Below are 27,043 nucleotides of genomic sequence, written 5' to 3'. Positions count from 1 at the left end.
TCCGGCCAGAAGGCCAAACTCCGCGGGTTCACCTTAGTCTTAACCCTTTGTACTGACTCCATTTTGAAAGGTTTAAAGAAGGCTCAGCGAAAACAAGTTGACAATTTATTCAGGTCGACAGCGTTAAAAATGGCAAGGCAAAACAGAAACACTCAGGCGAGGAGGCAAGGTCAACTTATCACATGTCAAAAAAAGGTTCCCCAGAAAAAATGGCAACTCTTAGTGTAGGTGCCTAAAATAATGTTTGGATAATTATTTATGTAAATTGTAAATAATTTATTTAGTTCGAATGAGACAAGTTGTTATTTGTTTACTTGGTTTAGTGGGACGGGCTTGTGACGTCATGTCGTACGATATATATGGGCAGCTAGGGCTGTTTTGGACGAGTGTCTCGGCGTGAGAGCAGGAAGGAGGAAATATAAGCCCAGAAATTTTTTTGACCAACATTCTCTTTATATCTACCTCCTTTTCCATTGGTTTCAGTTGCTCTTTTTTGTTTTTTGTTGCTTTAAAGAACTAACGTGGGGAGCGGCGTGAAAGTGTTTCTTCCCCGAAGACGAAGAGGATCACGTCAGATTGAAGGCTTTTTTGTTGTGGATCCTACACTTAGTTAAACATTTTTTAAGTACAAGTCTTTTGAAGCATCTCGCTGGGCGGGCCGTGGGCAGGAAGGTGTGTTTAAGATTATTGTCTGTTTGTGGATTGCCCAGGAGGATTTGGAAGTAACTTTTGTCAGGGCAACGAGGGTTGTGGATTTTGCCACCTCAGCGTCAAAGGGGCTCTTGGAGTCTTGTCAGTCGTGTTATCAGTTGGATATCGGGCCTTCTCCGGTGTTCCTTGTGTCGGGACAGAGCGTCTCGCCATTTGTTCTGGACTGTCCGGGAGAATTGATTGCGAAAGTTGGTGCGTCAATCTTGCTCAGTCAGTTGCATGACGCACGGGCTGGGCTTACGTGATAAGAAGGCATTGTTTATATCTTATGCCCTATATTCTGCTTGTTTTCCTTAAAGCACATTGGAACAGCGGGTAGGGCTTACTGACACTGTTCTTCAGTGGTTCACATCTTATTTACATGATAGAGATTTCTTTGTGTCAATCAGAAACCATCAGTCAGAACTAACCAAATTCACGTGTGGAGCCCCTCAAAGGGTCAATTCTTGGACCACTCTTATTTAACATCTAGTATATGCTTCCCCTAGCTCAGATTATGGAACAGTATGACATCTGCTATCACACCTATGCAGATGACACACAACTCTACATTTCTGTATCCCCACATGATTATAGTCCCTTAGTCTCCCTGAGTAATTGCATTCATCAAATCAATGAATGGATGTGCCAGAATTTTCTACAGTTAAACGTGGAGAAGACAGAAGTGATCATTTTTGGGCCAAAAAAGGAAAGGTCAAAGATAAGCAGGCACCTTAGCACAATGTCACTTACAGCTACAAAACAAGTGAGAAACCTTGGCGTAATTATTGACTCAGATCTAAAATTCGATAGCCATCTAAAGTTCGTCACTAATCCTGCTTATAACCACCTAAAAAATATAGCCAGAATTAAGGGGCTTCTGACTCAAAAAGACATGGAAAAACTTATGCATGCATTCATTTTCAACAGATTGGACTGTTGCAACAGTATATTTACAGGTCTTGATAAAAAAGTCAGTCAGGAAGCTGCAGCTAGTACAGAAAGCTGCAGCCAGAGTCCTCACAAATATAAGGAAACCGGACCATATTACACCGGTTTTGAAATCGTTACACTGACTTCCAGTGAGTCAAAGGACAGATTATAAAATACTACTCCTCGTCTACAAAACACTTAATGGCCTTGGACCAAAATACATGCTTGATTTGTTAGATTCCTATGAAACATCTAGACGCCTAAGGTCATCTAGAACCGGTCTCCTGTATGTTCCAAGAACAAGAACCAAGCAGGGTGAGGCAGCATTTAGTTATTATGCTCCTCGCCTCTGGAACAAGTTACCTGTAGGTCTGAAGTGTGCTCAAACTGTTAGCTCCTTTACACAGGCGGTTTTTGCTATGGGCAATGTGGGCGACCGCCCAGGGCGCAATCTATTTGGGGGCGCACAAGCGCCCTCGAGAAAAAAAAAAAAAAAAAAAATCAGCTAGTTTTCTAAACTAATACCGCTCATTTCCACGTCAAGTTAGTAGAGTGGGCGCTAGGGCGCCCCTTACTATCATGTCAACTGCTGCTGAGAGTCGTGTGTGTCAGAAGAAATGGCAGGGGGAGACGGGAGGGGGATCAGCTGCTCGCAACTGCAGAGTGAGTGAGCAGGACGAGTCTCACTCACTCTCAGAGGAAAAGCAAGGAGGGGGGCGGGGGATAGACTGACCTCTCATGATCCCAGGCCACACAACACAAACTCCTGCTTCCAAATAAATTGTATTTAATTCATGAAATTAACATAGATATTATTAAATGTATCGGGTTATGACATAACCCAATAAATGTCTTTGTAAAACGTTAAAAAAAAAAAAAAAAAAAAAAAGAACAACGAATCTGTGCCTGCATCAACGTGTATTTGTTTACATCACGTCAATCTTGCCTCTGGTGGTTGACGGACGGAAAAGGTGATGATGTTGAGTCGAGTCAAGGGTGCTGCATCATGGACAAACGACCAAAAAAACCATCAGGTGCCCAGTTCAGGAAGAGAAGGAAAGAAGAAGAGGAGAAACGTTCAAAAGATAAAGGTATGCAGGTCTCTATGAGTGACGTTAATTGTGCATGTAATGAAACAGTAGCCTATACGCTACGTTATTATCCTCTTGCTAATATGTTGCTACTTAGCCACAGAAGACGACTGTATTGTTAGCTTTGCTGAACTAGCAGCTACCATTTCTCCAGTAGGATAGTTTGTGTTTACAACACAACAAGTGCAAGTTCACACAGGCTTATTAGTCTGGGAATTTGGTAACCAATAGTACGCCGTGACTGTGGAATTTTTAATGCTATGCGTGGGTCTATGCTAACTTAAATAACATTCATGTCATATACAATGACATGATGTTTTGTAAGCTTTATGTGATATAGCTTTTTGAATAAATTGTAGTGTGTCAATAGAATCAGAATCAGGAAATAACGTAAAAAACGTAACACATTCTTGTGTTTGATGTCGGCGGGGGGGGCGTAGTTTGGGTGTCGGTGGGGTGATTCGCCCAGGGCGTGAAAGTAGCCAGGACCGCCACTGCTCCTTTAAATCAGGGCTAAAAACGCTTTTGTTTAGCACCGCATATCCATAACTTTCTACATATTTCTTCTATTTCTTCTTCTTATTTTTTTTTTAAATTCTATTCATGATTAAATGCGATTTTTATGCATAATTTTATTTCCTATTTCGATTGTCTTTGTTTTTACGTCCTATTGATTTTAATGTGATTTTTATGATCTCCATGTGATGTAAAGCACTTTGAATTGCCTTGTGTTGAATTGTGCTGTATAAATAAATTTGCCATGCCTTGCCTTAAACTATGGTATAAGTGTTATTTATTGTATATTGGGTGTGTTAGAGTAATACAAACAGTCAAAGAGTAAATATGAGAAACGATACTATTCCCTGGTTGATTATATTAAGTGTGTTAGAGTAATGCAAACAGTTAGACGGTGCCTACGAGAAAAGGTACTATCTCGTTCAGTACTCACTACAGTATGTACAATGTATATAATTTGTGAGAATCAAAATTAAATAAAAAGAGAAAAAGAACGTGACGTAAAAAATATATGTATATATATATATCGTATGACGAGATGCGATGTGTGTGACTATTTTTGCAACATGTTTATATATTAAATTAGTATAGCTTTGACACAAAATACACTTTTGTGCAAAACAAAAGTATCGCAAATGTTATATTTAATTTAGGTTAACTTATTTTAGGAATAATATTGTACCCCATCTGTTTCAAAGCAATAAATTAATTAATTAATGGTAATCAAATTTTAAAATATGGTCTGGAGAAACATTTAGAACTTAGAGTAAATATTTCAAAATGCTGTTACTTTGATGACTCAACATGTTTTGTACATTCTCAAAACAAAGTTGGGCAATGAGATATTGAGCAAGTCACTTGTCAGATTGCCACAATTTTTACTTGGTGGGCAATCATCGCAGCAGGAAGACACACAGAATGCTTCCGGCCGCCCATCTTAATCTGATCAATGATGATTTCCCGCAACCCTCTGTGGTCACGTTTAATATATAATTCATTTTTTTTTTCTTACTCAGGGTAGTGGAAGGATGCATGGACTGGATGCGCAGAGATTTGCATATGAATGCAAAAGCTGTTCCAAGATTATGAGGTCCATTTTAACATTTCTATCCCGAACATTAGGCTCTTTTAACCTAAATTATGCCAACTGCTATTATAATTGGCCTTATACTGTATATCGTGTTTTTAAAAAAATAAATAAAATAAAGCACAGTGCATATGTAGGCATTTATTTCTCCTGGGCCGATTACATTGTCATGGTAACACATAGCATCTAGATTCAGATAGGACAAAAAGAAAATCAGCCCATAAATCAATGGAAGCGGCAAAATGACTGCTGGAATAAACTCATACATACGCATGTACATATGTAACATTTAAATGCAGGGCAGGTTAAAATTTTGGCCACAAGAATGGCTGAGGAGGCCTTTACGGCACTCCACTGATTTATGCTACTATCCAAGAAAACCTTAATTCCCTGTTTGTGGATGCTCAGTTCCAGGATGAGCATATTGTTACATCTGTCACATACACACGAACGCGTGGATGCATGCACACACACATAAAGGTGTGTGCCCACATGCACACAACTCTCATAATTAGCTTAACAGTAATTATATAATTATGCCTGGCACAATTATATGTGGGTTCAAATGGTCAGATGGTGTGTGCGTGTAGAATACATAGAGGGTGGAGGTCGACTACGTAGACGACATGTGGCGATGGCAAGAGAGAGGCTTGAGGAGAGAGCTACTAAACAGAGGTAGAAGTGAGAGACAAGAGAGAAGCACATCGTTCGCACTCTATTCAAGCCACAAATCTCTCGTACACTTGGGAATTACAAGGTAAGCCACTCATTACTCTTTGAACTTTCTACATAAAGGTTAAAACCCTCTCAGGGATTAAATCACTTTATTCTTACTTCATAATGGATTTTTATAGAAAATTGTTATTTTAAGTGTTTTATATATGAATAAAAGAATGGTTCCCTACTTTTAGATGCACGCAAAAGACTGTTTATGCATGGGGAATTTTAAGGTGTACCTAATATGTATCTTATGTTTATTTTGGGGTGGGGGGTGTATCTTTCAACATGGGGGTTTCTCTAAAGGTTCTTTCGTGCATAATTATATATAAAGTCATTTCCCCAGACTGAAGCTAACAAAAAAAGACAAAAACTAATTTGCTTGCCATGAGATATTAAAAAGCGCCACATTGAGGAGGTTATTGCTTTCATCAAAAATAATGTAAAGGGTTTTTTGTTTGTTTCTATAAATTCTAATCTAAATCCGCCTGCAGATTTGGATTACTTTGCTAATTCATAAACACTAATATGCAAAGTTTCACGTGTTCTGATTTTGCTTTGTCTGCAAGTCACCTTAGATTTAGAAAAAGGTCTGAATTTGTATGCAAGTAATGCCATGTGTTCTATAATTGACTTTCAGGGGGAAGAGATAAAGAAACCCTGAAAATGAATTTCAGTGCAGAACTATGTGCAGTGCAGGATTTTTTAAAAAAGTAACTATAAACACACTAATCCTACCTATTTACATTTTAAATTCTTTACGGGGTGATGAAATGCGACGCGCTAACCTTTCTGCCTAGTTTTTTTTTTTTTTTTTTTTTGGACTTGAAAAATTGACTGAACAAATGATACACATCAAACAAAAATCAGCCCCATGTACTCAAACAATATCAAGTGCTCATTTCCACAGATTGCTTAATAAAATATGCAAAACTTTAAATAACTATTGCTTCGGCATCCTCAGCTACTGCTGCACCTGCTCCTCCTTCCCCCAAAGTCAATGGACATATGAATTTGGGACTGGCATCCATGTGCAAAACAAGTCGGAGGGGAATTATATTTGAGTGTAGCAGTGTTCTGCTTTCTAAAAACAACTTCCAGAACTCAAACTTAATAAAAGACAAATCAACAAAACCTAACAAAGGCTATTCTTCACTTGCCTTGTTAACAGCACCAAATCATCTAGATTAAAATATTCTTCAATTTGAGAGTCTTAACATCCCTCTTATGTAGCAGAATTACCCTGTGCAAACGATGTGAAGGAAAGGACAGAGATGAAATTTTGAGCACATAGCTGCAAAAGCCACTGACAATAACCACCAGACTACAAAATAGCACTTAGAGAGACCATTATAGGTAACATTGTTCACATAAACAAGGAAGAAAAAAATATTGTATGCTATCAAGCTTTACTGTTCAAAATGCGTCGTGCTTATGCACAACAAGCACAGTTAATGGTACAGAGCACAATGGTAGTTCATACTGAATGAAAAGCTATTATCCTGCTCATTATGTTTCATGCGCCGTCTCTATGGTGATCTATGAAAAGTGTTTGCCAACATATATATTTTCATAGATATTCCTTTCACAGAGTAATACGATAAATGTCAAAGATGACATCCTAACTTATTAGCAGCCAGTCAACTGAACTGGCAGAGATGCTGCTGCATTACTTGTAGAACGCTTCACTTGCTCACTCTCATTCAGAAAATGAAATTCATTGCATTATCTGTTTATTTTCTGTACTGTTTATGCTCACCCTGAAATGTTTGCAAGCCAATTGAAATGCACAAGTACACAAGCAACTTTTCACACTCACATTCATCGCAACAAACAATTTTAGAGTGGTCAATAAACGCAGCAGGCATGATTTTTGGAAAAACCCACATAGGCACAAGGAGTACCTGCAAACTCCACTCAGAAAGGCCGAAGCTCTGGTTTCAACACTTAATTTTAGAATTGAGATGCAGATGTGCAATTATCCACCATGGTGAAAATAAATGCAATAAACCCGTTTAAAAAAAAAAATAATTCTTAATAAGATTTCATTGAAAACGCATTCATGAAATCATCAGAGTTCATGAGATTTTCAATTGTAGGCTATAATAAACACTATAATTCTAATGACCAAATTACTTCCCTCTTAACCAGATATTCTGAATGCTGCATTGCTTACTTCTCTGTGCTCCCATGAAGGGTCCAGACAACAACACTGCTTAAGATAACCCCTGGTTCAGGGAATGATTGGATGTAATTTGTCTCTTGAATTTTTACCTTCAAGCTAGATGAAAAAAAGAAGTTTGAGTCCAAATAATAAGTATGAGCATAATTAGTGATACCGTTGCCCTTCAGCAAAGCACAGTCGAGCCGCTGTTGTTTAGTGATAACCCGATGCACGGCACAGCACAATAACATCATTAAAAAACACTTTGTGACAATTTTAAAAATTGCTTAGAGCTGCTTTCTACAGGACCAAAAGATACAATTAAATTGCCAATCATGGACCACTTGATGCTTAAATCTAGATTTGTATGTTCAGACAACAGAATTGGCTGATTGGATCTCCTAATTGGAACAGGCTACATGATTAGACTGGCAATTAACTTGTCTCAAGTCACATCCCGAAAGTGAGCTTCCAAAATAGCCCAACCAGAGGGGATCTATCATTTGGAATAATTAAGAAAGCAAAAACATCTTATTGCCTTTCAAATGTGTCCTACATAACAATGTACTATAGTTAACATTAGTGATTACGCCAACATGTTTGTGCAAAAAAAAAAAAAAAAACTACAACTTTTTTTAGTTTTAATATTTTCCTCTGTCACCCTAGAATGAAAGTCAGCAGATTAGAAGCAAACAGATAAAAATTACTCTATTCAAACATTTTTAGTTCTATATTTCATAGAAGACTTCAACATCAAGTTTGTTTTTGACTTTTTGATGTGTATTGGGTAAAACAATATTGAAGATTTGTACAGTGGTATAAAAAAATCATCTGAACCTTTTGAAATTTCTCACATTTCTGCATAAAATCCCCATCAAATGTAATTTGATCTTTGTCAAAATCAGTGTCTGCTTTGACTAAAACTACCCAAACATGTATAGGTTTTCAACTTTTAATGAGGATAGCGTGCAAACAATGACAGAAGGGGGGGGAAATAAGTAAGTGAACCCTCTGCCTAAGGAGACTTAAGAGCAATTGAAACCAATTTTTACCAAACAATTTAAGTCAGATGTTTGCCCAATCACTGATGTGTGGTTTAAGGCTGCCCTGCCCACTATAAAACACACCCCGTAAAAATTGTCTTGATGAGAAGCATTGTCTGATGTGTATCAGGGCTCGGTCAAAAGAGCAGTCTGAAGACCTGCGATTAAGGATTGTTGATTTGTATAAAGCTGGGAAAGGATACAAAACCATCTCTAAAAGTACTGGATGTTCATCAATCGACAATAAGAGAAGTTGTTTACAAGTGGAGAGAGTTTGGCACTGTTGCTTCTCTCCCAAGGAGTGGCTGTCCACCAAAGATAACGCCAAGAGTTCAGCGCAGAATACTCAGAAAGGTAAAAAAGAACCCTGGGGTGTCTGCTAAAGACTTACAGGAATCACTGTCACAGTCCAATACCTCTGTGTACACATCAACTATATGTAAAACTATGGCTAAGAATAGTGTTTATGGGAGGACTCCACAGAAGAAGCCACTGCTGTCTAAAAAAACATTGTTGCTCGTTCAATGTTCCCAAAAAGGCACTTGGACACGCCACAAAAGATTTGCCTAAATATTTTGTGGACTGATGAAACTGAAGTTGAATTTTTTGGGGAGAAACACACAACGTCATGTGCGGAGAAAAAAATGGAACCGCTCACCAACATCAACACCTCATCCTCACCGTGAAGCATGGTGGAGGGCGCATCATGATTTGGGGCTGTTTTCTGCCTCAGGACCTGGACAATTTGCAATCATTCATGCATTGTTCAAAAGTTTATCAGGATGTTTTGCAGGAAAACCTGAGGCCAACTGTCAGACAGTTGAAGCTTAAAAGAGGATCGATGCTGCAACAAGACGGTGATCCAAAACACAGAAGTAAATCAACTTCCGAGTGGGTTCGGAAGAAGAACATGCACGTTCTGGAGTGGCCAAGTCAAAGCCCAGACTTGAACCCCATTGAGATGCTGTGGCATGACCTAAAGACAGCGATTCATGCCAGACATCCCAGGAATCTGACTGAACTTCAGCAGTTTTGTAGAGAAGAATGGGCCAAGATTAGTCCTGATCGATGTGCCAGACTGCTCTGCAGCTACAGGAAGCGTCTGGTTGAAGTTATTGCTGCCAAAGGGGGGTGGGGCGGGGGGCACAAAATATTAAATGTGATGGTTCACTTATTTATTCATTCATTATTCATTCATTCACTTATTATTTATTCTTATTTAATTTTCCCCCTTCTGTCATTGTTTGCATACTATCCTCATTAAAATTTGAAAACCTCTAAATGTTTGGGTGGTTTTAGTTAAAGCAGACTGTTTTTTCATCTGTGTGATTTTGACAAAGATCAGCTCACATTTGATGGTGATTTTATACAGAAATGTGAGAAATTCCAGAGGCACAGATACTTTTTCATACCAGTGAGGTCCTTATATTTGGAGTTCTTCAAGGGCAGAGCGGCTGATAGCAATTGATCTTCATTCAATCAGTCTGCTCTTCACAGTAACACTTGAGATAGGGTTTCAACAAGAGAAAGAGATCATTTCATTAGCAATTTAATACGTGGGGGAGTTTTAACAAAGTGTCCATGCTTGATTCAGTGGTCATACCTCTGCTGGGACATGTTCCTGGATGATCAAATTATGTCTTGTATTAATCTATTGCATTTCTTAACTATGCATTATTTTTAATGCAGGTGAATGTTTCACTTTATTGTTCTCAGGCAATCTCATTATCTGAACAAGATGACTCCTGACATGAATAGCAGTGAACTGAACGGCAGTGACATAAATGGCTGTGACATGCAGGGGGAAAACACGAGCATGACATTGGACGAATTTCTGGAGAAATATTGGGGACGCCGTCGCTCACCTATGTTGCTTCCCATCTTTATCATATACTTAATTATATTTGTAGTTGGGGTGTTTGGCAACATCCTCACTTGCACTGTCATCGCAAGGAACAAAGTGATGTGGACGCCAACCAATTACTACCTGTTCAGCCTTGCTGTGTCAGACCTGCTGGTGCTACTGCTGGGCATGCCATTGGAACTGTACGACTTGTGGCAGAATTACCCATTCTTGTTTGGGTTAGGGGGCTGCTACTTTAAGACTTTTCTATTAGAGACGGTCTGCTTGGCATCCATTCTCAATGTGACATCACTAAGCGTGGAGCGCTACATCGCTGTGGTACACCCGCTGCGTGCAAAATACGTAGTGACGCGCACCCACGCCAAGCGGGTCATTCTCACCGTGTGGGGTGTGTCAGTGTTGTGCGCTCTCCCCAACACAAGTCTACATGGGATTGACTACCTTAGTTGTAACTCCAGTGATGGGCAACAGAATGTGGAGATCCCTGACTCAGTCATTTGTACGGTGGTGAAGCCTAAGTGGATATACAACCTTATCATTCAACTGACCACCTGGCTATTTTTCTTCCTGCCCATGCTCATCATTAGTGTCCTATACACACTCATTGGTCTCCAGCTAAAACGGGAGAGAATGCACCAGGCACTAGAAGCAAACGCAGGCGGCGGTCAGGACAGCTTCTGTAGTGTCCGCACTCAACAACAAAAGGCTCGACGACGGCAGGTCACCAAGATGCTGTGTACGTATTACATGTTTTTTACCTTCTGATGTGGGTTTTTTTTTAATATGCTTAAATTCAGTTTTCCTTTTATGAACGCTGATGATATAATTTAACAAGTTTACATTATAGGTGCCATAATTAATCTATCTGGATCGATATATCAACTGGTTAAGCACAATCAAATCAAAATGCAAATGTCCAGCAGACTGCTGTGCGTGATGCTAATTTTTTGTTGTTGTTGTTAATTTATATTTTTGTTGTGTGCGTAGCATTTCAGATTCAATCTTTTTTCTGTCTGTTTGCAGTTGTTTTAGTGGTGGTTTTTGGGATCTGCTGGGCCCCGTTTCACACCGACCGCCTCGTGTGGAGTTTCATCACTGACTGGACCAACAATCTACAGCAGGCCTTCGAGTATGTTCACATCCTATCTGGAGTGTTCTTTTACCTTAGTTCCGCAGTCAACCCAATCTTATACAATCTTATGTCCACACGTTTTCGAGAAATGTTCACGGATGTCATGTGTCACCGCTCGCACGCCACCCCTCGAAAGTACTCTTTAAGTGTCACTCGAGTAACACTCCGTAGTACCATAAATGAAGCTCCACTCAGCATTGGAGCCAATGCTGCAGAAGATGAGGTGGAGAGCAGGCAGTAAAAGAAGAGACCACTGTCACGTTTTAAGAATTTCAATTCCAAGCAACTGCATCTGTTTTTCTCTCTCACAATGAGAACGATTAAGCAGAAAACCACAAATAAATGTCATCATGCAGAATCGGAAACACAGACCAGCGTTCTCACATCCATCACTGCATGTAGTCATGTGACAAAGTGCTGTAATATGTGTACTGGTAATGCTCCCATAAAGCTCAATGTCAGCAAAGTTTTACAGTATATCACAAAATTGAGTACACTCCTTGCATTTCTGCAGATATTTAAGTATATATATTTTTATGGGACAACACTGACAAAATGACACTTTGACACAATGAAAATTAGTCTGTGTGCAGCTAATATAATAGAGGTATTTTTATTTTCCCCTCAAAATAACGCAAAATATAACCATTAATATCTAAACTCCTGACAACAAAAGTGAGTACACCCCTTGGAAACTATATCCCTAAATGTCCAAATTGAGTAATGCTTGTCATTTTCCTTCCAAAATGTCATGTAACTCGTTACAGGAGTGCTGTCAGCATTGCTGCAAAGATTGAAGAGGGGGGGGGGTCAGCCTGTTAGTGCTCAGACTGTACACCACACTTTATATCAAATTGGTGTGCATGGCTGTCACCCCAGGAGGGAGCCTCTTCTGAAGATGGTCCACAAGAAAGCCCGCAAACAGTTTGCTGAAGACATGTCAACAAAGCACATGGATTACTGGAACCATGTCCTATGATCTGATGAGAAGGGCGGGCTTTCTTGTGTACCGTCTTCAGAAGACGGTACTAGGGTGGCAGTCATGCACACTAATTTGATGTAGAGTGTGGCGTATGGTCTGAGCACTAACAAGCTGACCCCCTACCTCTTCAATATCTGCAGCAATGCTGAAAGCACTCCCTTAACGAGTCACATGACATTTTGGAGGGAAAATGACAAGCAGTACTCAATTTGGACATTTAGGGATGTACGTAGTTTCTAAGGGGTGTACTCACTTTTGTTGCCAGGGGTTTAGATATTAATGTCAATATTTTGAGTTATCTTGAGGGGAAAATAAATTAACTCTATTATATAAGCTGCACACAGACTACTTTTCATTGTGTCAAAGTGTCATTTTGTCAGTGTTGTCCCATGAAAATATATACTTAAATATCTTCAGAAATGCGAGGAGTGTACTCACTTTTGTGATACACTGTACATGGATAACTGGTGAGCACATCTTCTTCATAGCTCAAAGGTCAAATCAAACCAGTCCCAGGACATATTAACATGGTTCTACATTACATACAGTGCCCTCCATAATTATTGGCACCCCTGGTTAAGATGTGTTTTTTTAGTTTCTAATAATTTTTTTTAATTCAAATAATATGGGACCTTAATGAGAAAAAGAGAAAAATCCAACCTTCAATACAAGTGCATTTATTCAGTGGGGAAAAATCCCACATAAAGAAATAATTATTTGACATCAAATAATGTGTGACACAATTATTAGCACCTCTAGTGTTAATACTTTGTACAACCCCGTTTTGCCAGCAAAACAAGGTCACACATGGTTCCAAAAAGCTCAATCTTTGTCTCATCTGACCAAAGCACACGGTCCCAGTTGAAGCCTGGGTCTGTGTGCTTTGGTCAGATGAGACCAAGATTGAGCTTTTTGGCAACAAACACTCTAAGTGGGTCTGGCATGCCACGAAAGATGCGCATGCTGAAAAGCACCTCATACCCACTGTGAAGTATGGGGGTGGGTCAGTGATGCTGTGGGGCTGTTTCGCTTCCAAAGGCCCTGGGAACCTTGTTAGGGTGCATGGCATCATGAATGCTTTGAAATACCAGGACATTTTAAATCAAAATCTGTTGCCCTCTGCCCGAAAGCTGAAGATGGGTCGTTACTGGGTCTTTCAGCAAGACACTGACCCTAAACATATGGCCAAATCTACACAGAAATGGTTCACCAGACATTAAATCAAGCTCCTCCCATGCCCATCTCAGTCCCCAGACCTTGTTTTGTTGGCAAAAGGGGGTTGTACAAAGTATTAACACCAGGGGTGCTAATAACTGTGACACACATTATTTGATGTCAAATAATTATTTCTTTATGTGGGATTTTTCCCCCACTGAATAAATGCACTCGTATTGAAGGTTGGATTTTTCTCCTTTTTTCCATTAAGGTCTAATATTATTTGAATTTTTTTTAAAAATTAGAAGCTAAAAAGCACATCTTAACCAGGGGTACCAATAATTATGGAGGGCACTGTATATTTTCATTGATCTGTGTGTTAAGTAGGAAAATACAACTAATGATGCCACATTCATCATATAGGTTGGATTCAAGGTTGTCATTTGACAATGATTACAAGCTACACAAGTTATGCACAGTAAGCACCACGCAGTGGCTGTCTGAACATAACACAAGAAAAAGAGAACGAAATGTATGTATATATCTACAGTGTATCATTAACTGCATTGAGTAAATGCATTCTTCCCTTCATAAACTTATGTACAATGTGCTGTCACGCTAACGCCTTGCTGCCTTGAATGTATTAGATGTGCATGTTAAGTCTATGTTGAGCAAATTTGCTTTTCTTGCATTTCCATTTTTGTTCTTTTTATTTATTGTTACTCTGTGTTGTATACGAGCCTTGGAAAATATTGCAGCCACACACACATTTTTTGTGTTTCATTGTAACGTATGTATAGAATGTAATTGAAAGGAAGTTATAATACACACCTTTTAGAGCTTTTAGTCAGTGTGCCCCCCAGCTCTGGAACTCCCTACACCCTGATCTTCGCAGTATATCTACCCTTTCACTTTTCAAATCCAGACTCAAAACACACCTGTTCACTCTTTCTTACCTACCATGACCCCTAGCTCTGTTATGTCTTTGCTTCTCTTTATTGTGCTTTTAATCTTTTATCTTTTTAATCTTTTTTTGTAATGATTGTTTTGATCGTACTATGATTCCATCTCTCTTGTGAAGCGTCTTTGTGTGGCTTGAAAAGCGCTCTAGAAATAAAATGTATTATTATTATTACTATTGTTATTACACCTTAGTGTCATCGACTCTAATGGTACATCTGTTCATTTTTTGAAACAATTAGTATTGAGTTCCCATATGTAATACAGAAACAGTGCTGCTCATTCCCTGGCAAGCAGACCTCATGGTTTGCAATATGCTTAACAGAATGTTCAACAAATTAAAATATTTTGAATGGCAGCAGAAAACAAAAATCTAGCAGTGTGGAAAACTATATTTTGTGCATTTACATAGCTTACCTGGTTTACTGAGTCACGGCAAAATAACAGGCCATGCTATTAGGAGCTTTATATTATTATAATTCATTATGATCAGAATTCTACTGTTGCACGCTCATCATTCTTGCCGTGTAATATCGAGGTTGCACTATCCAAAAAAGAAATATTTAAGAGTTTGTATAAATTATTAAGTATTCTTTCTTGCAATGTTATTTCATAGGTTATTTAGCCTCCCTAATCACGTTTTATTTTGTCCACCGGTAGATATAATTAGATTAATTTTTAATCATGTATTTTTTGTTGTTGTTTGTTCTCCTCCTCCTCTGTCTGCGTCATTTCTTTCTGTTCCTCCAAAATCCCTTCCTGTCCGCTGTTTTCTCCTAATACATAAAACAAAATGAACAACAACAATGGGAGTACATTATAACTCCCATGCGGCACATTAAAACTGTTCAGACCATAAGGACACTAATTCCCATTCTCCATGTCTAAGCAGCTGAACAGAACAGGTAAAATAATAATCATTTTTCATATTTTAGGGAATTTACTGTTACTAAAATTAGTTTTAATTCTCTTGTTTAAACAACAGATAAGCAGTTTCATGTCCAATTTATAGTTACAGTGCTTTACTGAATGTAACTCAAACTGTCACAAAAAAAGGTTACAGCAAATTTTATTTCATTTTTGGTCGACCATTGCACCCTGTAAGTGACATACATGCAATATTTTACAATGTTTTGCATTGACTAACTAAGTAAACAGCTCTCAGTGGCTTGTAATGTGAACTCATTGATATTGTAGCTGTATGTCTTGTTTAGGGGGCTATTGTAGATGTACCCATTAATAAAGTTGTACATTTCCGAAAAGCCTAAAAAGGCATGTGAATTTGCAATTTTGGAAACCAGCAAAAATAACTTGGTGGTTTTGAGCTATGAGTGAAAATATGTCCACTTAGTTTCACTATTGTGTTTTCGACACAGAGCGATTGCAGCTTCAATAAAGTGTTATATTGTTGACCTCAATCCGTCTGATTCAGTCTATCTGCAATTACAGTGTTGTCCCCAGAAAACAACATTGAATGCCTGTCCTTGACATAAAATCCGCCATGTTTCATTTAATCTGAAAATGTTCAAGGCCCTCTTGCATCATAACCATGTCCTGTTTATGTAGGGTTATTCCAAAATTCAAGGGTGGAACATACAGATTCTAATTTAAGTAAAACAATACATTCCCTCCATTCGGCTTAAAAATTTCATGTCTTTTTGAACGTGCGAAATGGAGCAAGCACAATTGCAGCTTCAAATTTAGATGCAATGGAATGGAATACAATCTTTCACCGAGGAAATAGATACCAGGTTATATATGGTGCATATAGACACACTACTTACTGATAATGACCGTGAAGAGGACTGATAATTGAATTCAAATTTGTGAGCAGGTGGAAGTTGGGTGACGAGGATTAAAAGTCATAGCGCATCTGTGGACATGAAGAATGGCGTCCCTCTTTCTCAAAGGTGCAAGTGATATTGGAGGAAGGGAAGGGGCATACCAAAATGAGTGAGTCAGCTATTGATGCACAGCACACCGTGAAATAACTGTGGACAAAACTAGCCACACACACACACAGTACATACACACACAAAAAGACCTCCTAAGTACAAAAGTCCTGATATAACTGGTAGTAAACATGTCATTATATTCTTTCAAGGATAAGTCATCTGCTTGGCCATTGCTGTGATGCAGGAATGCCATCATTTAGAATTTAAAAAAAAAAAAAAAAGGAGGGGGGTGTTGAGCATATACTGTAGTTTATATCAAACATGATAGTGAAATATGACAAAGGACTTTTCAGGCTCAGATGAATGCGTGGAAAATTTCAATCAAGATTAAATAATACTCAAATGAATTCAATATTTATTTAGTTTTACTAAATTTCACATAGACAAGTTTCCTGAGCGAAACATGGGTAGCACCATCTTTGATCATTTCTGCTACGAACTTCCGGTTTAGATAGAACAACATGAAGTGCGGTTGAAGTAAGCAGTGTGTTGACAAAGTTAAAACTGCAAAATCAAACCAGAGGAAACCACAGAATCTATATTTATCTATATAAATATATCTATCTGGACAACATGATTCCATTTCTTGTTTTATTTAAAATGATTTTTGCATGTGCAAACCAGGCCAATAAATCACAATTCATGAAATTATTAGAAAAATCTTAACAAAGGTGGAGCATACAAGAATGTGATATCAGACAGCAGAAATCCAGAGCGGCTTAAGCGAACCTCGCCAAATTTTCACCCGACATTACGTAGAGCCTCGGCTGCTTCTGGACAGGTTTTCTCCCGCTGTCCTCCATAATTCCAGGTCAAATACCGTATCTTAAAGCTGCTGCAGTTAAAAACCTCATAGTTGGATCACGAGATCGAGCTGACGGTCCATCGCGAGGCGAGCCACCGTTTGTCCCAGCCCCTGCCTTTCAGCCGCCCCAGGAGCCGAGCCTTCCATCATCAAAGTAGAACGTGCGTAGTCTCGATAGATGTCCATCAACGTACAGTGAGTGTTGTTGTAAGGCAAATCAACTTGTCTTCCCTTGCCTATCAGTGTTTTCTTCCTGTAAACAAACTAACAAAAAACTTGTAACACAATTGTGCCATCCTACACGTACAAGATTAGCAACAGCCTAGCGGCAGATAGCATGCGTTGCTGCCACAGCAGTACAGTAGTTGTAGTAAATAATACTAAACATCATCATAATTACAATGATCATCGTAACAACATCATAACCATCAATGTCAAAGGCAACAACTCGTTTCATGCGCAAAATTTTAGCTTTAGTATGTTTTGAGCACTGGACACATGAAAATTCAGGGATAGGAAGAACATACCTTCCATAACACAGCGTCAACATGGCTACAAAAACATGCGGTGGTACGAGTTCCACATCTGCCTTCATGAACATGTTGTCCTCCCATGTCGTGATGATGGCAGATAGATTCGTTTTTTCCAAATTGTCTTTTTGAGGGATTTTGATGAGTAATGTTCCTCCAGCTCCAGTGTTGTTTTGGATGGAGAAAATGTAAAACGGAAGTCGCGAGCAGAAATGTGGAAGTACCTCGAAAACTTGTCTATACATACACTGTATATCACCCAGCTAAATAAAGAGTGAGTGCCTAATTTAATCAGATGAAAGTGTTAGATAGGTGCACCTTTGATATAAAAAAATCTTCTGTTCAGCCACATTTGCACAATGTACTTGATGGGTCTTTTTGCATTCGAAGTAGAGGAAACACACTCATAACCATAATAGTGTATTTATGTACTTCCATTGGTTTTATGGCATCAGAAAGATCAAGAAGTTAGGTACAGGAGATACATTGATTTCCGGAGGCATTATTGTATCCAGTAGCAGCAATCGTGGCGCTGAACATCACATTGAGGATTATTTCCAACGTTAGCTGTGTTAAAATATAGATTTGTCAGTCCAAGAGGGACGTCGTGCAGGAAAGACTTGTAAAGGCGCAAACATTTAACATCACTTTTCCCTTTCCATTTAATAAAAATAAAGGAATAAACTTTGTGACATGCCTTCCTTGTGAACCCTTCTGTCAGACACTACCTTCTGTTTCATTCTACTAAAGTAGGGTGTCCATTATATTCCAATTTATTGAGGCACACTCTACCTTGTGACAACTTCCCCAGCTCCCAAGTGCTTTCAAGTGTTTTACATCAAAGTCATATGTTACATGCTGACAGATGCTTGAAGCCCTTCATCCAAGTGGAGCTGGGGGGGATTCCAGAGGCAACTTGACATATGAAGTGACAACCACTCTCAGAGACAGCAGCTAGTAAGTATCACATTGGAAGGACATAAGGAGAGGAAAATCTGGCACAATCAATGCATGGGCACAGTTAGGTTTTATAAGAGGTCAGACAGTCTTAATTTGGACCCATCTGGATGGACACTAACAGTGTATAAACCCCTGGAGTTAAATTGTGGTTCATAAGAAAAGCTGATTGCCATGATGTGTAATTTTTTTTCTATTGATTGCAATCAGCATTATTATGTGACAGGCTCTTGTTATAAGGAACATACAATTTTTTCCGCACGATGTAGAAAGTTCCCAGGCAGCAACATATCTAAACAATACATTTTAATGCAAGACGTAAGTAAGTATTTAGTCAACCACCAATTGTGCAAGTTCTCTGACTTGAAAAGATTAGAGAGGCCTGTAATTGTCAACATGGGTAAACCTCAACCATGAGAGACAGAATGTGTGTGTGTGTGTGTGTGGGGGGGGGGGGGGATCACATTGTTTAATTTTTAAAGAATTTATTTCCAAATTAAGAGTGGAAAATAAGTATTTGGTCACCTACAAACAAGCAAGATTTCTGGCTGTCAGAGAGGTCCAACTTCTTCTAACGAGGTCTAACGAGGCTCCACTCGTTACCTGTATTAATGGCACCTGTTTTAACTCATTATCGGTATAAAAGACACCTGTCCACAACCTCAGTTTGTCACCCTCCAAACTCCACTATGGCCAAGACCAAAGAGCTGTCAAAGGACACCAGAGAAATAATTGTAGACCTGCACCAGGCTGGGAAGACTGAATCTGCAATAGGTAAGATGCTTGGTGTAAAGAAATCAACTGTGGGAGCATTATTAGAAAATGGAAGACATACAAGACCACTGATAATCTCCCTGGATCTGGGGCTCCATGCAAGATCTCAACCCGTGGCGTCAAAATGATAACAAGAACGGTGAGCAAAAATACCAGAACCACACGGCGGGACCTAGTGAACGACCTACAGAGAGCTGGGACCGCAGTCACAAAGGCTACTATCAGTAACACAATGCACCCCCAGGGACTCGAATCCTGCACTGCCAGACGTGTCCCCCTGCTGAAAAAAGTACACGTCCGGGACTGTCTGCGGTTCGCTAGAGAGCATTTGGATGATCCAGAAGAGGACTGGGAGAATGAGTTATGGTCAGATGAAACCAAAATAGAACTTTTTGGTAAAACACAGGTTCTCATGTTTGGAGGAGAAAGAATACTGAATTGCATCCGAAGAACACCATACCCACTGAGAAGCATGGGGGTGGAAAAATCATGCTTTGGGGCTGTTTTTCTGCAAAGGGACCAGGACGACTGATCCGTGTAAAGGAAAGAATGAATGGCGCCATGTATCGAAAGATTTTGTAGAATGAATGGGGCCATGTGTCGAGAGATTTTGAGTAAAAATCTTCCATCAGCAAGGGCATTGAAGATGAGACTTGGCTGGGTCTTTCAGCATGACAATGATCCCAAACACACAGCCAGGGCAACAAAGGAGTGGCTTCGTAAAAAGCATTTCAAGGTCCTGGAGTGGCCTAGCCAGTCTCCAGATCTCAACCCTATAGAAAATCTGTGGAGGGAGTTCAAAGTCCGTGTTGCCCAACGGCAGCCCCAAAACATCACTTCTCTGGAGGAGATCTGTATGGAGGAATGGGCCAAAATACCAGCAACAGCGTGTGAAAAGCTTGTGAAGAGTTACAGAAAACGTTTGGCCTCTGTTATTGCCAACAAAGGGCACATAACAAAGTATTGAGATTCACTTTTGGTATTGACCAAATACTTATTTTCCACCATGATTTGCAAATAAATTCTTTAAAAATCAAACAATGTGATTTTCTGGGATTTTTTTTCCACATTCTGTCTCTCATGGTTGAGGTTTACCCATGTTGACAATTACAGGCCTCTATAAAATTTTCAAGTGGGAGAACTTTTACAATTAGTGGTTGCCTAAATACTTATTTTTCCCACTGTATAAGATATGACACTCTCTATTTCTGATGTTATGGAATGTTTGACTGTGGAAGTATATTTAGAAAAACAGAAAAATGTGATCATAAGCTGTGTGTACCGTGCGCCTAATTCAAATATGGACATCTTCAGAAACAGTTTCGAGAATTTGTCTTCTTCAACATGCAAGGTCATGTTTGTGTGTGGTGATTTCAATGCTGACTTGTCCAGAGAAGGAAAAGATAAAACAACTGACGAATTTATAGAGACCATTTCTAGTATGGGGTTATATCCACTGATAATCAATCCTACCAGAATAACTGCTCATAGTGCAACAGTGATTGACAACATCTTCACTCATGACATGGGAGGCAGTCTTAACTGTGGATTACTGATCAATGATATTTCAGATCACTTGCCGATCTTCGTTATCTATGACTGTGCTGTACTAAAACAAAAATAAAAAACATCTAACTAAATATTCAAGGTGTAGAACAGTAGAGACCATAAATTCTCTAAAAAAATGAGATGCAAAAGTTTAACTAGGAATTTTTATATGGCAGAAATACGTTGAAGATGCTTATGAATACTTTTTACAGGTATTTCTATCTTTATACAACAAAAATTGTCCAACAAGAAGAGATAAATTTAATTTGAAACATGATGATAACCCATGGATCACAAAGGGTCTAAAAATGCTTGTAAGAAAAAGAATTTGCTATATAAACAATTTATAAAGCACCAAACAAAAGAGTCAGAGCTCAAATACAAAAAAAATAATAAATTAGTATATTGCAATTATCTAAAAAAGACCATTATACTAAAGAGTTAGAAACACAAAAAGATAACATGAAGGGTATGTGTACACTAATACTTTAATCAGGAACACTACAACTAATCAAGACTATCCAAACATTTTCCTCAGGGAGGACAAACACATTAGCAAGACAGAAGACATAGTTGAGGGATTCAATGAATATTTCTTAAGTGTTGGGGTAAAACTGGCTGTGAATATTGGGGGAAATCAGATCATTGATCCAACTGTTTTTAAAACTATATCAAGAAATCCAAACTCAGTATTTCTAGGCAAGGTGGAAAACAAGGAGGTTATTGATACGGTAAATACATTCAAAAACAAGACTTCAACTGATTGCAATGGGATTAACATGATGATTGTAAAAAATGTAACACATAGTATAGTAAATCCACAAACTTACATCTGAAACCTCTGTTTTACTACTGGAGTTTTCCACAGAAAATGAAAACGGACAAAGTCATTCCACTTTATAAATCAGGTGATAGCAAATTATATTGCAATTATCGCCCGGTGTCTTTATTGTGCCAGTTCTCAAAAGTACTGGAGAAACTGAAAATAGAAAATCGCAAACAGTATGTATAGATTGGTGATTACAGATCATCATTATTGGACATGAAAGTTGGAGTACCACAGGGCTCTGTATTGGGTCTAAAACTCTTTACACTGTTTATCAATGACCTATGTATGTCATCTAAAAAAAAATTTTTTTTTTTTTTTTTTTACTCTTTGCAGATGACACCAACATCCTATGCTCAGGAAAAAAATTAAAGAATCTGATGCATGAGGTAATGACTGAATTAACATATCTGAATCACTGGTTGAGGATAAATTGTCAATAATTATGGAAAAAACTAAATATATTTTATCTGGAAATAAGACAAAAATTGAAGAAAAGGTATAGATGATAGCGAAATTGAACGTGTAACAGAGACTAAATTTTTAGGTGTAATACTGGATGAACATTTGAATTGGAAGTCACAAATAAAGAATATAAAAACAAAACTGGCAAAGAGTGTTGGACTACTGAACAAAACTAAACCCTTTATAAATTATAAACACACCATATCTTGTTCTCTTCATTAGTAATGCCATACCTCAGCTACGGAGTGGAGGTTTGGGGCAATACATATCCCAGCAATTTACAGTCACTTGTGGTACTTCAAAAAAAGGCAATAGGAACAGTGCACAAGGCTAAATACCTTGAACATACATATAGTCTTTTCTTGGAATCCAAGGAGTTAAAATTCCTCGGTCAGGTCAAATTTAAAACGGCCATAATCATGTTTAAGGCACAGAAAAACGCATTACCTGGAAATATACAAGTTTTGTTTTCAAATAGACAATGAGGGTATAATCTGAGAGGGGAGTTAAACTTCAAAAAGCAGTATCACCGTACAACAACAAAAAAACTTTTGTCCTTAAATTTGTGGCGTGGACTTATGGAATAAACTTACTGAGGACATAAACAAAAGCGCTAATTTGAGTGTGTTTAAGAGAAAATACAAAGATCTTTTTTTCTGTAATTATAGAAATGAATTATATTATTTATGTTAAGAAAATGTTGAGTGATGCCAACCATTGTTCTTTAGGCATTATTGAACTGTTGTGAATTGTATTAGTTTTGTCTGATTCATGCTTATGATTACGTAGCGGACAAAGGGGTAGGATTCATATATAAGTTAACATAATTTTTTTTACTTCTTCCTACTCCTTTTCGAATCTTATGTTTTGTTTGTCTTCTTGTATGCCCATAATGCGATGCCTGTTTTCAAAATTCAATCAATCAATAAATAGTTAGGGTTAGAATGGATTAGAAATTGGTTAGAATGTCCATGGTGTGCACGGCCTCTCAACAAAATTCAGTTGAAATAGGCCCACCACCCACCTACCCTGTGTCACGAATGTGGACAACTAAAACAGAAAATGGTTGGATCCATAGTTCAAAATCTGCTAATGGTTTAAGAGTTAGTCTTTAAGAGACTATATTCTCACATTGCCATTTTCTAATGACAAGAAAAAGTAACACCCACATATATTTTTATGGTAATTGTAAGCCACATTTGCTCCCTGTTCTTGACAAGACTGGGCAATAATCAGGTGGATTGACGTACAGGACATAGCTAAGACTTGTCGAGCACATACCAGTATTAGAAGCATGTGGTAACTATGGATATTTCCATTAGGAGATCTATTAGTGTTGTGAGAATATAGTGTAAATTAACAAATATTTTAATACATAATTAAACAAATATGTAAATAATAGGTGGTGGATTAAGGGGTGTTATATTGATTGATTGGTGGAGTGTCTTGACACTGTTCGACATCAACATCTCTATATTACTTGTGTTAAACTCAGCCATAAAATGCATGTACCGTAATTCTCAGACTATAAGGCACACCTGACAATAAGCTGCCACCCACCAAATTTGACACGAAAACGACATTTGTTCATGGATAAATCACACTGGACTATAAACTGCAGCTGTACTCACTGTATTATGAGATATGTACACCAAATATATTAATCAGTAACACTTTATTTGACAGCGGCATCATAAGACTGTCATAAGACCAAATGAACCACCATGAAGTTTTGAACCAATTGGCTGCACGGCTTCATTGCTTTAAGAAGCTTCATTTGGCCATCCCTGCTCCCTTGGAGCAGACAGCCAACGTCTGCTGCCACCTGCTGTCAACACTGTTGTCATCCAACATGCCTCCTAGCATGCATTGCAGCGCTACAGATTCCTGTTCCTGTTCTATGCTAATTATTTCTTCAGTTACTACTCCAGTTGTTTCAACAACAACAACAACAGTTGCTGGTTGTGGTATATGGTAACACTTTATTTGAAATTGGTACCATAAGACTGTCATAAGACATAATAGTGACATGACACTGTCATGAGCATTATTGAATGCTTATAACAGATGACATTTAGTGTCATCCGGCATATTATCTCACTTTTGAATGGATGTAAAAGTTAGCGACATAACTTGCCTGATGACACTTAATGATAGGTGTCATAAGCATTCAGTAACGCCCATGATAGTATCATGTCATAATTATGACGGTCTTAAGACAAGTCTTGTGACGCCACTGTCAAATAAAGCGTTACCTATTAACCCAAACAAATCAACAAATAAGATGCACTGGACTATAACCCGCATGATTCAAAATTAGGGGGAAAAGTAGCGGCTTATAGTCCAAAAATTAAGGTGATCCAGGCAAGATAGACTCTGTACAGCAAAACTTTCTAATTTGTTTTGAGACACTGTTTATCATACTTCATTTCAAACCTCAATGAACTGGCCACAACCTTTGGACATGTTAAGCTTTAGAAATGTTGAACTCATGTACATGAAATATCACATTACATTACATTACCACGCCTGAAATTTTTATATATATACATATTTTTTTCCTCCAGTTGACCAAAAAAGGTTAATTCCTTTAAGACAATATTTTTTTATTTATATGCTGTAAATACATTTAAATCATATGTGTGAACACTTTGGGCAATGTCATGGCAGAGAGATGACAGGGATTCCTGTTTGCAAGAAGACTGCATTAATCACTGTTATGAAATTGGACTTCATTTCAAGACATTCTGTATGGGAAAAGAGCAGCAATTGATCACCCGAGCATGATCACTTCACTGCGCTCTTCTGTTTTGTTACGAACTCATCAGCGCCATAGCAGTTCACTTTCCTGAATCTGTCCAAACAACAGGGGTTCGATTCGCAATGAGTGACAGATGGGAATTTTGTCTGTCTGTCTGTTAGTTTGTAAGTGACTGGCAACAGGTCCTGAATGTATGAAGTGCAGGAGTGCTGTCTTTTGCCCAGAGTTTGTTGCGAAAGGCAACAGCTCCCCAAAACTCAAAACAGGATAAGAATTTAGCAGGAGAAAATGGGCAGAAAGACGGACAAAGAAAGGCATGCCTCATAACTCTAATGCGGGCGAATTGAGAGCGTAACTTTTTCCAACTGGCGAATATTAGCTGAAATTGACGAATAAAACTATGTATCTTATCACATAAAATACTAAAACTGTCTAAATTATACTTTAATCCTGTTATGCTCCAGGTCGAATTGACTAATTTTGAAGTCTGAAGATCTCGGAAAATATCGTTAAACGTCAGTTTTCATCATTAAACTTCTTCTGCTTGCCTTAATTAGTGCAATCAACATATAAAATGAAAATAGTTTATTTCAAAAAATCCCACAAATCAAATTTTCACTGATATTCATGCCTAAGGACTGGGATGGCACTCCTCGAACATTATACTAGTTCCTTTGTGTGAAGACCAAAGTAGATTATTGGTGGTTTAATTGTTGAAAAATTTAGCCCCGGCGAAACGTCAATGTGGTGACTGTTTGTTGAACGTTATTCTTAAGAATCTGTTGCGACTGAGTGGAATCCATGCAGTTTTCCATTACCAGAACTAGCCCCACAGCGTGATTGACCTGCCACCACATTTAACTGTGAGTAGAAAGTGGTTTTCTTGGATCGCAGTGTTCTTTCATCACTATGCATGACCATGCCCTTGTTATCACCAAATAATCTTTGCTTCATCAGTCCACAGTACTTTGTTCCAAATGATGCAGTCTTATCCAATTGGGCCCTTGCATACTTCAAGCGAATCTGATTGTGATGCAGAAAAGGCCTCTTATGCATCACTTCGTCGTTCAGCTTCTCCTTGGAAAAAGAGTGTGGAATTGTTGAACGATACAATGACCAGGGGTGAAAGTGGGCCAGAACTGTCAGGAACGCAGTTCCGGTAAAGGATTCAGGGCCAGAACGCAGTTCCGGTACACGGTGCTTTGATTCCGAAAATATGACAGCTACTGTCAAAACGCTATGTAAAAAAAACTAAGCTGCTACACATGCATTTCATCCCCAAGAAGAAAACAATCCACCAACATCAGATTTACATACACAAGTGTTAACAACAAGCATAATAAAGTGCTTGTGTAGCGTAATCCGTTTCCACCAATATTTATTATATTCCACGGACGGCATGGAGGTTTTCCCAGCTGCTGCAGTTATCAGAGTCTGACGATGAGGAGTCAAGTCAATGTGCGAATGCACGCAGTGAAGCAAAACCCCTGGACTCATTTATCTGTTCAATTGGCTGACATGCTGACATGTGATCAGCAAAGATAGTGAACTCTGATTGGTTCAAACGTACATGTTTTCTGGAACAGCAAGAAAAAAAAGGTTGAATTGATGCGACAAAAAAAGGCCAATGTAACATAAATTGGATCAAATCTTTAAGAGCAACGAAAGAGTAGGCTTATTTATCATATTTAGTTTTATTTGCTCTGATGGGGAGGTTCAGAACATCTTAGCAGCCACTGTGCACTTTGGACTTATATTTCTTCATTTATGCTAGGCTACTATATTCATTTCCTTATGATTTAAAATAAGTCAATGTTTGCGTGATCTTCAAAACATATTCCATTTCACTCTGCATAATATAAGTCATTTGTACTTATTTTTCTGAATAAATGTTACTTATATCTTTATTGTTTAAAAAAAAAAAAAGTTTACATTAACTTCAATATTAATATACCAGTACATCCTATGTTCTTAAGTAGTTAAAATTGAGATTTCGCATTTAGTATGTGAGGAAATTAGGGAAAATCAGAATTAAGAGATGGTTTGGGTTATTGATGTTTTTGTTAACTTTTATTTTGCAAATCACTG

The 27,043-nt window shown here is 38.3% G+C and overlaps 2 protein-coding genes across 2 annotated transcripts in view; one reads left to right on the top strand and one right to left on the bottom strand.

The window, feature by feature from the left end:
* The window catches only part of dynlt2b (dynein light chain Tctex-type 2B), a 42,070-nt gene that overhangs the window by 10,006 nt on the left and 5,021 nt on the right, over positions 1-27,043 (bottom strand). The window lies entirely within an intron of this gene.
* Positions 9,980-11,504, top strand: nmur1a (neuromedin U receptor 1a). Its single transcript, XM_057840069.1, is given in 3 exon segments — positions 9,980-10,841; positions 11,129-11,458; positions 11,461-11,504. Coding segments are annotated over 3 exon segments (1,236 nt in total).

Source organism: Corythoichthys intestinalis, chromosome 7 (genome assembly GCF_030265065.1).
Source record: "Corythoichthys intestinalis isolate RoL2023-P3 chromosome 7, ASM3026506v1, whole genome shotgun sequence".
Classification (NCBI taxonomy): Eukaryota; Metazoa; Chordata; class Actinopteri; order Syngnathiformes; family Syngnathidae; genus Corythoichthys; species Corythoichthys intestinalis.
This window is presented reverse-complemented; position numbering and strand designations above follow the sequence as displayed.